The sequence below is a fragment of the Aplidium turbinatum genome, chromosome 4 (assembly GCF_918807975.1).
Source record: "Aplidium turbinatum chromosome 4, kaAplTurb1.1, whole genome shotgun sequence".
Classification (NCBI taxonomy): Eukaryota; Metazoa; Chordata; class Ascidiacea; order Aplousobranchia; family Polyclinidae; genus Aplidium; species Aplidium turbinatum.
The window spans coordinates 38,670,126-38,686,062 of NC_137475.1; the positions used below are offsets into that span (position 1 = coordinate 38,670,126).

A 15,937-nucleotide genomic window follows, 5' to 3' on the forward strand; every position below is an offset into this window, starting at 1 on the left:
GTGCCATACATCAGTAGGGTCATCACATTACTACGACTACAAAAAGATTAACAAAATAAAATACCGACTAAAAGATATACAAAATTCGATTTTACAATAGTAATACAAAATGTACACTCACATTAAATTTAATTCATGTATAAAAGTACATTTACGCTGCTAGAAAAAAAAACAATGAATCCAAAAATGAATGAATGCAACGAGTCCAAAAACCGTCTACTGTTGTTCTTTATCATTTTGCGTACTGCAAATCGGATCAGAAGTAAATGAGGAGTGTTCAGCAATCAGTAGGCTAAAATATGCTGTTGTATCATCAACTTGTTCACAGACCAATCCAGTATAAAACCAATTCGTTTACGATGTCATTAGAAATAAAACCAATAGTCATTCTGGAAATTTTTTAAGGAGCAAACAAAATACAACAGGACTGCACTTATGAATACAAACAAATAAACAAACCAGACAAGCGTAGACCTTACAATTTATAGCAGGTGAATTAATTGTTACACTTTTGGTTGTTCGTTTAGCTTACTACTTGCTGCCCTTTAAGGTCAATTTATGTGATTGTTTATCACAGCAGCGCACAAAGAAAAATGACCCTACTGGTGTATAAAGTGGTTTTCAGTTTCACAGAGTTTCCAATCCCGTAGGTATAGATATCCCTGAGATGAATTTATTTACATCTGAAAGTCACAATTCACTGAAGTACCAGTAGTAAACAGTGAGCGTCATCAGCCAAAAAAAAAAAAATTCAATGGAAATTTTATAACAAGCTGAGTAGAACAAATTGGACAACTACGCCTACTGACTCAAAACCAGATAACCTAGGCCTACTCTGTTTACCAATCAATGGGCTACAAATAGAAGTGATTCATGTATATATGATAAAATTATGTTATACAGTATTGTGTTCGGTGATCCTGAAAAAAAACACAAAGGTGCAAGCAAACATGGCATGGGTGTCTTTTTTGCAAAAACCAGATATTCATATATATATACAGTACCGAAGATATGTCATACATACTTTAGAAGCAGACACAATTTAGTGCTAGAATTTCTTGTGCAAGTTTTGTTTGCAGCACATAAGTAAAAGCTGTCTATCAAAATAGAGATTGTCTATCAGTATAAAAATTCTTAAGATGTTTGATTACATTTTGTAACAAAATCGTGTCTACTCTCTAAGCTCGGAATGGCCGGTTTCGGTGAGTCCGATCCCTGTTCGGTGATTTTTTCAATATATGATATATTTTTTTTAAATTATCGGGTAACGTAGCCTAATTATCATTGCTGTTTTAGGGTTAGAGGTAAGGAACTCACCAAATCAGACTCACCGAATAGTAGCAGACCCCTCTAAGCTACATTTAAATAGTACCGTACACAAATATTTTAAGGAGAACAAACAAAACTAGTAGATGTGAACAAGTTCAAAATCAATACAACATTCGGTCAGAAGAATCATCAACTTTTTGAGATGCTTGTCGATGTTTTCTGGCTTTTATATAATCACCATAGTCACGACGTCGTTTAAAAAAGCCGCACATCCAAAGTAACACCACAATTACAACAAGCAAGATAACACCAGCGAGAGTAGCAACAATAATTATCCAAAGTTTAACCTTCTCTTCAGGGGGAATCACTTTTTCAGCTAACATACTGGTTGAAGTTTTGGCATTAAGAACAGATGTAGCCGAATACTTAGCATTTGCTATAGATAGCTCAATGAAAGCAGAAGAGTAAACACTTACTTTTGCTACCCCAAAATATTCTTCAAGAAAAGTACTATTCCATGACACTGCATTCAGCTTGATGAAAACTTTTTTCTGGGGTTGCAAAGTTCCGATATTGCATACAAAATTCATACACTGGGCAGAAATTGGACATTCTAGTTGTGTCTGTATCACAAGGGGAGGTGTAGCATCTGGTAAACCTTTATCCTCAGAAGAACCAGACTCTATGTTAGTTTCTCTCTTCTTACGTCTATCACTAGTACCTGAAAGTATTTTAAGATAGTCTGCATCCTCTTTTAGGTTTAGAGGATTATATCCCAAAGGTAGGTGACACTGACTCCTGTTGGTGATCCCAGGGCCAAAAACTTTGGCAGAAAGAAGATAAAACAACCATTTTCCATTCTTGATTAAATGAGGCCAACTTACATTTACAGACACTTCGTTAATTTCAGTGTTTCCAATATTTTCGATTTCATACTGATGCTGAATAGGAAGTCCAGCATCTAATGGTTTTTTCACAGCAGATTCCCCAATGACACTGCCACCAAAAGATACTTGATCTTTGGTAGGAAAGCCTTCTATCATAACTGCAACTTGAAAGCGAACTGACACAGGATAAGGAATCAAATCTAACATGTCCTGAGTGCTTGAAGTAGACAGTTCCATATACACAGTGAATTGTCGAATATCATAAAGACGTTCATCATTTCCAAGCTTAACTATCATTGAAATATGGCCATCACTTCGAAACGGATTTCCTAAGTTACATGTAACTATCGAAGAATTTCCAAGCATAGTGTCACATGATACAGTAGCTGCTTTACTTTCTACATCAGCTAAGCCTACATATTGCAAAAACCCTGGCAGCATAATTTTCAAATTTGCTTGATGGGCATCCTCTGCTGGAAGAGGATTATCAATGTTGATTCTTAATCCAATTGCCTTTTCTGTGCCTATTGAAAGTTCAGGTATATTCATATTATCATCACTGGGTGGCAATGACTGCCATTCCTTTTGAGCTTCTAAAATAACCACATACTCTGCTGTCATTTGAAGGTTGCTGTTGCAAATCTCATCTGCTCCACAGTTCTTTGATATAATCACTTGTGTTGTTGTATAGTTTTTAATGTCTTTATTAAAAATTGGATAGCTGCTAAGCGATAAAACTTCTCCCCCTGAAGGTTGAGTAGAAATATTTTTGTGCAAGACATCATAAGAAAGCTCCATCACAAAAGGGGATAACTTGTCCTGCATATCATGCTCCAAGAACACAGGAAACTTGGTGCACTTGTTGCGAGCTCTAGATTGTGGATAAAGTCTAATAGCACCAGTTTTAACTCCATAGGTGAAATCAAGAGGATCGAATGTGACACGAGGTCGCAAATCATTTTCTAACTTTAGTAAATCAAGCTGTACCATGTAAGTCATGTCAACTCTTTCATCAAATGTTAATGGTAAAGATGTGTAATTCATGCATACCACAATTTCAAAAGTAACAAGTTTGTAAGATTTATTTGTGACTGGGTTTTCTATTAAAACAGTGTTGAGATTGTTTTGTGGATTTATATTGACTTTATTTAGTGATGTTGTTAAAGAGGCTTCGACATTGATTATCGGCCGTGATCTATAAAGAACAGCAAAATCTCCCAATGAGCCAACTAGAAGATCAGGATAACCATTGAAATCCATATCCAAACCACCACTGACCGAATATCCAAAACCTATCATATTGAGCGGATGTGTATCATTTAACACTTTTCCTCTTAAGACTTGTGCAGGGGTTCCATCAATACCAACTTCAGGCTCGTTATTGCCATGGTATATGTAAACTGCTCCAGCACCATTGTCAGCGCCAGGAGCTCCAATTGCAATATCATTAGCACCATCCATGTTGATATCTCCTAAAGCAGTGATCGAGTTTCCAAATGCGGATTCTAAATCACCATACAGAATGCAAGTTGGCTTTGAACTAAACTTCTTGGATCCATTGTTGATGTAAACATAAACAGCTCCTCCTATTTTCTTTTCTCTATCGTAATACTGGGGGGCACCTACAATAAGATCTAGACGACCGTCACCAGTGATATCAACAATACTTATATCATATCCGAATGCAGATGCTAAAATTTCACCCTCAATAAACTGAACAATTTTCAAATTGCTCTGTAAACCCAACTGTTCCTTTTCATAGATTACAACAATACCGGAATCATTAGCTCGAGGAGCTCCACTAACAAAATTCATGTTTGGTCCAAAAATATTTCCACTTGCCAAAGAAAATCCATTGTAACTGTTCCTTGGAAGAAGGTTATTAGAATCTTCTTTTTCACTCCAAAGATTTTCAGGAAACAAAGCAACTGGGTTCAATTCTCTTGATTCAACTCCACCTTTCCATAAAAATAAACCAGGCATTCCAATTATAAAGTCATTCCCTGGGGTTTGTGCAAAAGATACAGATGCTCCAGCCTGGCAGTAACCATAGTTTTTTTGAGAAACTTTACCATTGGCACCTGTCTTACCATCACATGGGTAAATATCTTTAGAAACAGTTAAATAACTAGTTAAAACATAACAATGCCCAATTTCTCTCTCCCATATTACACCACGTGATTCGTCGCTGCCATGTTGTGTGTAACGATGAGCACACACTGCCACAAGGCCACCAGCCTTTTCAGTTTCTACGGTAACTCCCAACCATTGATAAGAAGTGTTCTTTTGCAATGAATTTGTATTGTCAATCTCTACAGAAGCGCAATCACTTTCATAGGAAGAAATTTTGCAACTAAACAACGCCCCGGGTTGTTTGATGTCTTTCTGTTGTGATGCTTCAGCAAGAGGTGCACCTATCAGTAATACAGCGCCATCAACACTGTTGGAATCTGGACTAAGGTAATGTTGCGCAAGCGACAAACCAAACAAACTTCCATCTTCACCTCGTTTTACTAGTGGCAACCTTTCTTCTATGTTAAAGGAGTGGCTTCTAGCAATATACAAGAAAAAAATACACAACAACACTTTAAACATGATTTTCAAAATGCAAGACTGAAGAAAAACAATAGTGTTTAGAATTAAATAGGCGGAGTTGGAAGCAATGTTCAAAATAAAAATCATCGACTGATCACACAAATAAAAAAGAAGTGGCAATAAATACACAAAATGTAAAATACTTATAGTCTCTAAGCCTATGGTAACAAAATAACTTAAGCGCTTCATGAATGCTCAAGCGTGTTGAGTAATATAGTGCATGTATGCATAGTACACATATCTACTTGTGCATGTAACTTTGTAATGCAAAAACATTTCTATTTTGAAAGAACATGATACAATGCCAAGTACAACTGAAACAACATGAGTTTGGATTAGGTGTGCAAAATTTTTTCATACTAGAGTGGTTTAATTAAGGTAAAGCTACATTTTTAGAAATCCTTTTCTATTAACATTGTTTATCTAAACTTCTCAACAGCATGCATAAATGAGCAAATTAAAAAAAATCAAATCCGAGTAAGTGTTTATCTGTACCGTATAATAAATACCACTGTACAGTTTTTCTAAACTTTCATGAGGAATAAGGATACATATGTAATTCCTTCACATATGTGAAGAATTGTTGGATATGCTAGAGATGAGAGAGACCATAGACCAACTGGCAAGGGCAAATGGAGTAAGATGGTATGGACATGTGATAAGGAGGGAGGAAGGAAGTTTTCTTAGAAAGGCACTAGATCTAAAGGTGGATGGGAAGAGGAAACGCAGTTGTCCAAGAACGTGGAAACAACAAGTGAAGGATGAATTTAAAAAAGTCGGACTGAAGGAGGAAGATGCAAGGGACAGGGTGAAATGGAGAAAAGGGATTAAAACAATTGCTGCGCGGAAACAATCGGCCACCCCCACTAGTGGGGAACAAACCGACGATGGATTATGATGATGATGATGTATTGAAATTTTTTTTTATAATTTGATTCTTTTTGAGAAAATGCTTTGTTTTTGGTTACGGTACATATTTGCTTTCTCCTACCAGTAGCTATTTAGGCTATATATAATAAAAACCTCATATCATAACTTATATAAAAAGTCAGGTGCCGCATACTTTGTCCACTAAAATTTTTAGACCATGCATAAGTACTTTGGAAATTATGATATCACCACAAGGTAACTTTGTGTGAATAAGCAGATTATAACGACTTGAATGTTATTTTACTCAAATTCAACTAAAATACTCTCTTAAACTGCAGCTCTACTACTTAACTAAAGATTTGATAACTTGAAAGATAATTCAAAAAATTACTCGGCAATAGTGTACAGTATAATTTGACACTTAAAGTAACACAAAGATCATTTTGTTAATCATTGCAAATTTGCATCATTGACAAAATACATTGCCAGTCTTCGAAATTAGCCTCGGCAATTGCCGAGGCAGATGCATGAATGGCACATTAGCCTCGGCAATAAAAATTCCGAGGCCACACGAGCGCTTGTAAGGACCACAAGATTACAAAAATAACCCTAATTTTCTCAGACCACACCAGACTAGGAGGTTGATTCAATCTTACTATTGCTTGATGTTTTTATTTGTGTTACTTTCTACTTCGCCGGCGCTTAGACAGGTGCCCAGCTGGGAGAATTGAATCTTTTATAGAAATATCACACTATTTGCATTGATTCAACGCCAATAGACGTCAAATTATTGTAAGCATTTACTCCTTATCGCGCTTCGCCTTCCGTTATCTCGTCCAGCTGTATCAGAAACGATCGCTTTCACAACGAACCATACAACATCAACAGACGTCGAATACGTATGTAAATAATCGATTAACGAGTTAACCTTTAGAGTGAGCTTTGTTAATTGCGGTTTGTGATAGATGTCTGGTTGCGTAACAACAACAGGTGCAATTTTATGCGCTGACAATGCTCATGCATGGACTTCTAAATACTAGTATATGACGGAGTATATTCTATGACGGAAACAAATCGGAATTAGAAAAGCTACGGGGCCCAGTTAAAAAAGTAGTACAAAATTGGATAAACGGTACTTCAGCAGTAAAGAAAAGTAATGCTTCCGATCATATGACATCGCGCGTTCATGAACGGGAAGTTTTGTGTCTTCAAGCTTAAGCTTCAAGCGTCTTAAGAAATGACGTCGTTGTCGTCATTTCTTATTGGACATTGTTGTTACGCAATACAACCGGTCGGGAAAATTAAATCGATTTGTGCTGACTCGAACGTTCAATCAACCCAAAATTAACATACTTCCCCCCCCCCCGTGAGTTATTTAACATGAATTATCGTAACAGCGTGGGTATCGCGTTGCTCGCTTTATCGCTACTTTTGGTATTATTACATCACAGCAAATCAAACAATGCGGTCTTGATAAACTACTCTATTATATTGTTCGCTTCTCGTTTTACATATTGTGGTAGCCTACAATTTTTTCATAATAAACGTTCACAGCAATTGCCATTGAGGCAATTTCAACTTTTGCCGTTTGGCCTCGGCAATGTTTTTGCGAAGTAAAAATATGCTAATTTCGAAGACTGCATTGCTGTCTTTTTCTAACAATTTGTACCGGTACTTTACTCTGTTCACAGATTTGCTTTAACATATCTAAAAAACGCTTGCTAAAAACCGCCCAAAAGTGGTCTTCTGTTTTATTTTTCAATCATAATTTGTAGTTCTGTAGTCACTGGGCTGTTTCTTCAAAAACGATTCCTAAAAACTCACAAACTTCAAAAAATTATCTAAATGTCGGCTCAAAAACTTCTAATTTCATATTGTTTAATGTCCAAACAAAGCGAGATTTAAAAAAAGTGGTGTTCCTTCAAAGACAGTCCATCCCAATAGCTCAGTTGGTTAACACGTGACTTTGTGGACAAAAAAGCTTCAGATTAAGCGGCGCGGCGGTTCGACTCTCGGGGTGTGCGCTTGAGCAACACATTCAAAAACTGCCCTCTATTCAAGGGCACCTAATAGATGGAATAATTCCCCGGCAACAACACTTCAACAATCGGAAACTTCACTCTGTCAATCTCGGTAACCGGCCCTGCGCCAAGAACCTCTACAAGTATGCAAAAGCAAAACTGGTACCGGTAACCTACCGGTATCAAGGCTTTATCAGACCGAGGATAAAGATTCAAAACCAACCAACCAAGACAAGAATAGTAAGAAACTAACAAGACTCCATTACTGTTCACTATGAACCTTGGGTTTGTAAACATTTTCTGCTTGCATATAAATTTCAGATATGTTACACTTTTTGTAATGTACCGGTACGCTATGGTATTTAAAATGACGCATTCACCGTTTCTTCATAATCATGTAAATTGGCATGAAAAGGAGAAGGCTTACGCTCTGCAGTGGGCTCTCACAGGCTGAAAATGATGATGATTCACCGTTTCACAAGTTTGTGTAGGTGGGCTGTACCTGTATCCTGTCTGCATCACCAGCATTCTACTTCCACTCCAGCACCACCGTCATTCTGGCAGAATAGTTTTTCCGCTTTCCGCCTAAAAAAGTTATCCGTGAATAAGTGCGAGGCATACACTGCGACATAACATACTTTTGAAAAATCTTAAATAAAACTTTATTCCGCAACACGTAGGCCTACCACTTAAATTTTGCATGCATCGGATTCAGTATTAAATTAACTTTCCAGAGATGTACATCAATAGGTGGGCATTTGGGAGGAACGTCCAGCAGAACAGTTCAAAGATGGAGGATATTCTTAAGAAATTCAAGATAATAATACGACTTTGCGAAAAAAAAACATCTCCAAACATCTTTGAATAAAATTTTATTCCGCAACACGTGCCACTTAAATTTTGCATGCATCGAATTCAGTATTAAATTACCTTTCCAGAGATGTGCATCAATAGGTGGGCATTTGGGAGGAACGTCCAGCAGAACGGTTCAAAGATGGAGGATATTCTTAAGAAATTCAAGAAAATGATACGATTTTGCGAAAAAAAACACATCTCCAAACATCTTCAAATAAAACTATATTCCGCAACACGTGCCACTAAAATTTTGCATGCATCGAATTCAGTATTAAATTACCTTTCCAGAGATGTAAATCAATAGGTGGGCATTTGGGAGGAACGTCCAGCAGAACGGTTCAAAAATGGAGGATATATTTAAGACACTCAAGAAAATAATACGATTTTGCATAAAAAACACCTCTCCAAACATCTTCGAATAAAACTATATTCCGCAACACGTGCCACTTAAATTTTGCATGCATCGAATTCAGTATTAAACTACCTTTCCAGGGATGTGCATCAATAGGTGGGCATTTGGGAGGAACGTCCAGCAGAATGGTTCAATCAAATGGTATAGCTCAGTGTTACTCAACTAATTACCCCGAACAAAGGTCCAGTTTGACAAGTCGAAAATTTTTAGAGGTCCGATGAATAAGTCATTTCACAAGCAACTACAAAAGTAAACAATCTGTACCAAGCCACTTTTTAGGTAAAATATAATTCGAAAAGATTCTCACTTCTCATTTTCTATTTGAAGAAGACTTTCTGATGATCCGTTAAGTGAAACAATTTGTAAAGGCTTCAGATAGTAATAACAATACTTGATTTAGTTTGCTCTGGTTTGCTTTTTTGCTTAGCATTGAGCACTTTTTGTAGTGGTAATAGTTTTCATTTTTTTAAATCGAAAAGACGTATTATTTTCTTGAATATCGTAAATTTATCCTCCATCTTTGAACCGTTCTGCTGGACGTTCCTCCCAAATGCCCACCTATTGATGCACATCCCTGGAAAGGTAGTTTAATACTAAATCCGATGCATGCAAAATTTAAGTGGCACGTGTTGCGGAATATAGTTTTATTTGAAGATGTTTGGAGATGTGTTTTTTATGCAAAATCGTATCATTTTTTGAATATCGTAAATATATCCTCCATCTTTGAACCGTTCTGCTGGACGTTCCTCCCAAATGCCCACCTATTGATGCCCATCTCTGGAAAGGTAATTTAATACTAAATTCAATGCATGCAAAATTTAAGTGGCACGTGTTGCGGAATATAGTTTTATTCGAAGATGTTTGGAGATGTGTTTTTTATGCAAAATCGTAATATTTTCTTGAATATCGTAAATATATTCTCCATGTTTGAACCATTCTGCTGAACGTTCCTCCCAAATGCCCACCTATTGATTCACATCTCTGGAAAGGTAATTTAATACTGAATTCGATGCATGCAAAATTTTAGTGGCACGTGTTGCGGAATATAGTTTTATTCGAAGATGTTTGGAGATGTGTTTTTTATGCAAAATCGTATTATTTTCTTGAATATCGTAAATATATCCTCCATTTTTGAACCATTCTGCTGGACGTTCCTCCCAAATGCCCACCTATTGATGTACATCCCTGGAAAGTTAATTTAATACTGAATCCGATGCATGCAAAATTTAAGCGGCACGTGTTGTTTTATTTGAAGATGTTTGGAGATGTGTTTTTTATGCAAAATCGTATTATTTTCTTGAATATCGTAAATATATTCTCCATTTTTGAACCGTTCTGCTGGACGTTCCTCCCAAATGCCCACCTATTGATGCACATCCCTGGAAAGGTAGTTTAATACTGAAGTCGATGCATGCAAAATTTAAGTGGCACGTGTTGTGGAATATAGTTTTATTTGAAGATGTTTGGAGATGTGTTTTTTATGCAAAAATCGTATCATTTTCTTGAATATCGTAAATATATCCTCCATCTTTGAACCGTTCTGCTGGACGTTCCTCCCAAATGCCCACCTATTGATGCACATCCCTGGAAAGGTAATTTAATACTAAATTCGATGCATGCAAAATTTAAGTGGCACGTGTTGCAGAATATAGTTTTATTCGAAGATGTTTGGAGATGTGTTTTTTTATGCAAAAGTTGTCATATTTTCTTGAATCTCGGAAATATATTCTCCATTTTTGAACCGTTCTGCTGAACGTTCCTCCCAAATGCCCACCTATTGATGTACATCCCTGGAAAGTTAATTTAATACTGAATCCGATGCATGCAAAATTTAAGCGGCACGTGTTGTTTTATTTGAAGATGTTTGGAGATGTGTTTTTTATGCAAAATCGTATTATTTTCTTGAATATCGTAAATATATTCTCCATGTTTGAACCATTCTGCTGAACGTTCCTCCCAAATGCCCACCTATTGATTCACATCTCTGGAAAGATAATTTAATACTGAATTCGATGCATGCAAAATTTTAGTGGCACGTGTTGCGGAATATAGTTTTATTCGAAGATGTTTGGAGATGTGTTTTTTATGCAAAATCGTATTATTTTCTTGAATATCGTAAATATATCCTCCATTTTTGAACCATTCTGCTGGACGTTCCTCCTAAATGCCCACCTATTGATGTACATCCCTGGAAAGTTAATTTAATACTGAATCCGATGCATACAAAATTTAAGTGGCACGTGTTGTTTTATTCAAAGATGTTTGGAGATGTGTTTTTTATGCAAAATCGTATTATTTTCTTGAATATCGTAAATATATTCTCCATTTTTGAACCGTTCTGCTGGACGTTCCTCCCAAATGCCCACCTATTGATGCACATCCCTGGAAAGGTAGTTTAATACTGAATTCGATGCATGCAAAATTTAAGTGGCACGTGTTGCGGAATATAGTTTTATTTGAAGATGTGTTTTTTATGCAAAAATCGTATTATTTTCTTGAATATCGTAAATATATCCTCCATCTTTGAACCGTTCTGCTGGACGTTCCTCCCAAATGCCCACCTATTGATGCACATCCCTGGAAAGGTTGTTTAATACTAAATCCGATGCATGCAAAATTTTAGTAGCACGTGTTGCGGAATATAGTTTTATTTGAAGATGTTTGGAGATGTGTTTTTTATGCAAAATCGTATCATTTTCTTGAATATCAAAAATATATCCTACATCTTTGAACCGTTCTGCTGGACGTTCCTCTCAAATGCCCACCTATTGTGTGACACAAAAGGAAGAAGTTCCTAATGACAAGTTTTTGTGTGTGTTTAGAATGTAAGGAATATTTTGTAAACGAAACCGGTTTTTCCAAAAGTTTTAGTCATTTGAAGTGTGTTTAAAATGCCTATATGCTTTGGCTCCTTTTTGGGCTACGGTACTTGCAAAAAAAATTGGTTTGAAATGTGTTTTTAGCTGGGTAATTTTGTGGAATCTGGCAACTTTACAAAGTTTGCTTCTTTAAATATAGCAAACCTAGCAAACCCGCAAATCTTGAGAAAGGTTTCTACAATTGATGGCCGATGAGGTTTTCAACTGTTCATAGTTTGCACCAAATAGATAGGCGTAGACTACAGACAACCTTATCATTACTTGCTGCTAGTCTAAATCTATCTTCTTTAGGGAGACTATGAAAACCTATTGCGGTAGGCTTTCAAATGCAGAAACCTTCTCAAGCCTTGCGAGGAATTCGGAGTTCGCGACATTTAAAGACGCCCGCTGAGAAAACCTCATAACACAAACAATATTTTCCCGTAATTGTACAAATGTACAAACCTTGTGAGGTTTGCTAGGTTTGCTACATTTAAAGAAGCAAACCTTGCAGAGTTGCCAGATTCCACAAAATTACCCAACCAAAACACGTTTCAAACCAATCCCAAAAACAAACCAATTTTTTGCAAGTAGCCAAAAAAAGAGCCAAAGCATATAGGTATTTTAAACACACTTCAAATGACCAAACCTTGGAAAAACCGGTTTCGTTCACAAAATATCCTTTACTTTCTAAACACACACAAAAACTTGTCATTAGGCACTTATTCGTTTTGTGTCACACTGCGTAGCCCAGGAACTACGGTCACCTGCAAAAGTTAAGTTTTATTTATCGTCTGCAGCCCGGTTTTTAGAAAACCAGTAATTAGTGAACTCACCCAACCATGGTCTAACTAAGGGATGGAGTACTGATTCCCGAATGTCTGACTACCAAATATTGCGTTAATATTAACTTGCAATAGGCTATCTCACAAATGTTGATCGCAAAGGCATTGCTTTAAATGTATTTATATCAAAACTAACCATAACCAACAAAGCAGACATTTTGATATCTTTTTATAGATGAGAATAGAACTTCTGCAACATCAACACTAAACAAGTAACTTGTTCAAAAGGGTTTTAAAAAACATGCACCCGATAAATAAAAAGCCAAGAAATTTAAAAGAATACAATAAAAAATACCATCTGGCAACCTTGTGGTTTGCGAGGTTTGCTACGTTTGCTAGGTTTGCGACGTTTGTGAGGTTTGCTAGGTTTGCTACGTTTGCTAGGTTTGCGAGGTTTGCTAGGTTTGCTACATTTAAAGACAGCCCGCAAATAGTTGTGTGGCATAAAATTCTAAACTTTGGATTGCGGAAAAAGTTAGTGGTCTCAAGTCAACGCTTATCCAAAGAAATATGGGCAATGCGAGCGTAGTCAAAGTTTCTAACTGGCCTTTCTTTACGGACCAAGGTAACGGTTTGAATTAGGGATGTGCCGATTACAGAATTTTTGCTGATGCCGATTCTTAAATATCTGCCGATTCCGTGCCGATTCCGATGTCGATTCTTTGGTTAAATGATTAAAGCTGCTTTTAGTTGGCGCTTTACAAGTGGTTGCAATTTTGTTACAAGTTGCTGCTTTTGAAATGTCTAAAAGCGTTCATTTTGTCGCCTGCTCTAGAGCGTGATTTTTTATGGTAGTTCTTCGCTTCTTGAGCGCTACAAAGTGGTGATGACACGCGTTTTATTTGTTGCGGAAATCAGTGAAAAGAGAAAAATCGCCATTGCTCACAGAGTGCAAAATAAACGTAGCTTAATGCAGTGTGCAAAATAATATCTTGTGCGGTTTGCAGTATTTTTCTCGCAGAATTCAAGAAGGTGCCAGAAACAAAAAGAGAAAAAGACTAGAGTGTAAAAGAAAATGAACGCAGCGGTATTGAATATACAAAAACCTTTAAAAAACTAACACACCAGCCTTGCATTCAAAGTGCATCAATAGGCGAAAAAAGCAAAACATCTTGTGAAGAAATTAGTATTGTTTTCGAATGCAGAGTTGCAGCCAATCTTGTTGCTTAGCAAACACGTGAAGATTACCGGGTAGCTGGTTGGATTACGTTTGCGCAATCACACGATTGTTTGTTGAACGCATTAAGCGTAATAGACCTATACTTGGAAGTTACTTCTCTCTGCTTAGTAAATTAACATTAAGCAACTTTCAGTGACTACGAATTTTACAACGATTAAACAATAATTTCAAAGAACATTTCCGCTTTTTAATATTCAAAATTAAAGGCACGTAAATTAAAATGCAATAACATCAACTTTTCTCCAGTTGCTGTAGTAAGTCTGTTCCGTTGAGGCGTAAAAATATTGCCACCTGTGCTAAAAATTCGTTCGCTTTCGATCGACGATGGTGGTGACGAAAGCAATTTATTTGCAATTTTGCTCAGCTCAGGAAACATAGTATTGTTTGCTTTCCACCAAATCATTTCTCTTCTTGCTGCGCTAAAAATGTCTGCATTAAGGTATATTCTACAGATCAATGAAAGCTCCCTAATTTTGCGGAATGCCGACTAGAGCTGGGACAGCATTTGGCTGTAACATAGTCCGTTTCATGCGTTGAACAAACAATCGAGTGATTATTGCGCAAACGAGGTAATCTTTTTTCACGTGTTTACTAAGTGACAAGATTAATTCACTGCAATTTAGCGTCTGAAAAGATATAACTTGCTACTTCACACGTTGTTTTCCATTGACGCCCTTTGTTTTTTTTTAAAAGCGTTTTGAATCTTTCAGACAGTTGTTCTCATTTTCTTTGCAGTTTATACTCCCTCGCTTTTTCTCTTAACTTGCTTTTAGCGCCTCGCATACTGCAAGCTAATAACTATTACGTAATGATCCATTTCTCCTTTAACTTCTAACTGTTGTGTAATCAATCATTCAACTTCTATATTTTATCTGGTCTGATTTTCTCTTTGAACGTTTTTCGTCATTTCAAAGAAAGAAAGTATTTTGATCTCGTGCCTACTAAACAAGAGTTTACAAAATGGCGGACAATCGTCATAATTTAGAGTTTTAGACTACCGCTCTCCGAATGCTAGTTGACGCTAATGCGGTTGTTCAAAGAAGCCGTTCTTTGATCGGTATTTCCACGCGCACGCGCTACTTTTGATTAGGAAACTTTGATAAAGAATCGGAAAGAATCGGCAATTTTTTTTCGACGCCGATTCTCCAAAAATTGCCGATACCTGCCGATTCCGATGCCGATTAATCGGCACATCCTTAGTTTGAATATTCAAGAAAATATCTACTAGTGCCTGAAATGCCAACAGTAACCGGTGTAGCGCCTGCGCTTTTCTTATGCTTCCTTGCGTCTTATTGCCTTTGTGAAATCTGTTTTTGTTATGAATTTGAAACGCTGCCTGGAATTTGGGCGTTTCTTTATGAATTTGGGCGGTTTATTAGGGATTTCAAACGCTAACAGTAATTGCGCGTTCTCTTGCAATCGGCAGTTTGATACACATATACGTAGTTTTACATTTATTTAGCGTTGTGCATCTGCCGCATTGCTTGCAGTATTCTAATCACAGTGAATTTCATTTAATTAAATCAACCGTGTAGCCAGGCGCGAATCTAAGAGTTTTTTTCGGGGGGGGGCCAGAAAATTTGAAAATCAATTAAAAAGAAAGAAAAAGCTAAACAGATATGAACAATGATACTACGACATATACGATATGCTAGAAAATAGACATTAAAACAACCATTTTCATCAATTGTGATGCCGAGGGACTAATATCAGCTGTTTAAAAGCATATTAAACCATTTGATGCGGAAACATACAATTTTTCACAAAGGTTCGCGGGGGGCCCGGGCTCCCTGGGCCCCCCCCATAAATCCGGGGTCCACGTCTTTTAGGCGCTGACAGTTAGGCGCTGGTCTAATAGGCGCGCACACTGTGGCGTCTGGATATTTAGGTACGGAGCACTGTGGCGCCCGTTCATTTAGGTGCTATTCCTAGTAAAGTCTGTAGATTGTATCAGCTTGGCAGGTAGGGGCGTAGGGCAATGCTTTTCACACAAAATATTATATTGAACAGGAAAATATATTGTTTTGTTAATGCGTGTGCGTTGTTGGTCATGGCTTCAGTGCGTGAAGTTGCTTAAACTGGCAATGCTTTTTCACAGAAAATGTTATATTACACAGAAGAATATATGGGTGAAGCTGCTTGAAC

The 15,937-nt window shown here is 37.0% G+C and overlaps 1 protein-coding gene across 1 annotated transcript; it reads right to left on the bottom strand.

Annotated features, from left to right (window-relative positions):
* Window positions 1-1,351: 1,351 nt before the first annotated feature.
* Window positions 1,352-4,751, bottom strand: LOC145769143 (integrin alpha-6-like). Its single transcript, XM_082580735.1, has one exon. The coding sequence runs from the start codon at window positions 4,749-4,751 to the stop codon at window positions 1,431-1,433; it is 3,321 nt and encodes a 1,106-aa protein (XP_082436861.1). The 3' UTR covers window positions 1,352-1,430.
* Between the last annotated feature and the right edge of the window lie 11,186 nt (window positions 4,752-15,937).

What these genes read in the sequence shown, in the direction of transcription:
- LOC145769143 (XM_082580735.1), bottom strand. Translation starts at nt 4,751, where the DNA reads ATGTTTAAAGTGTTGTTGTGTATTTTTTTCTTGTATATTGCTAGAAGC.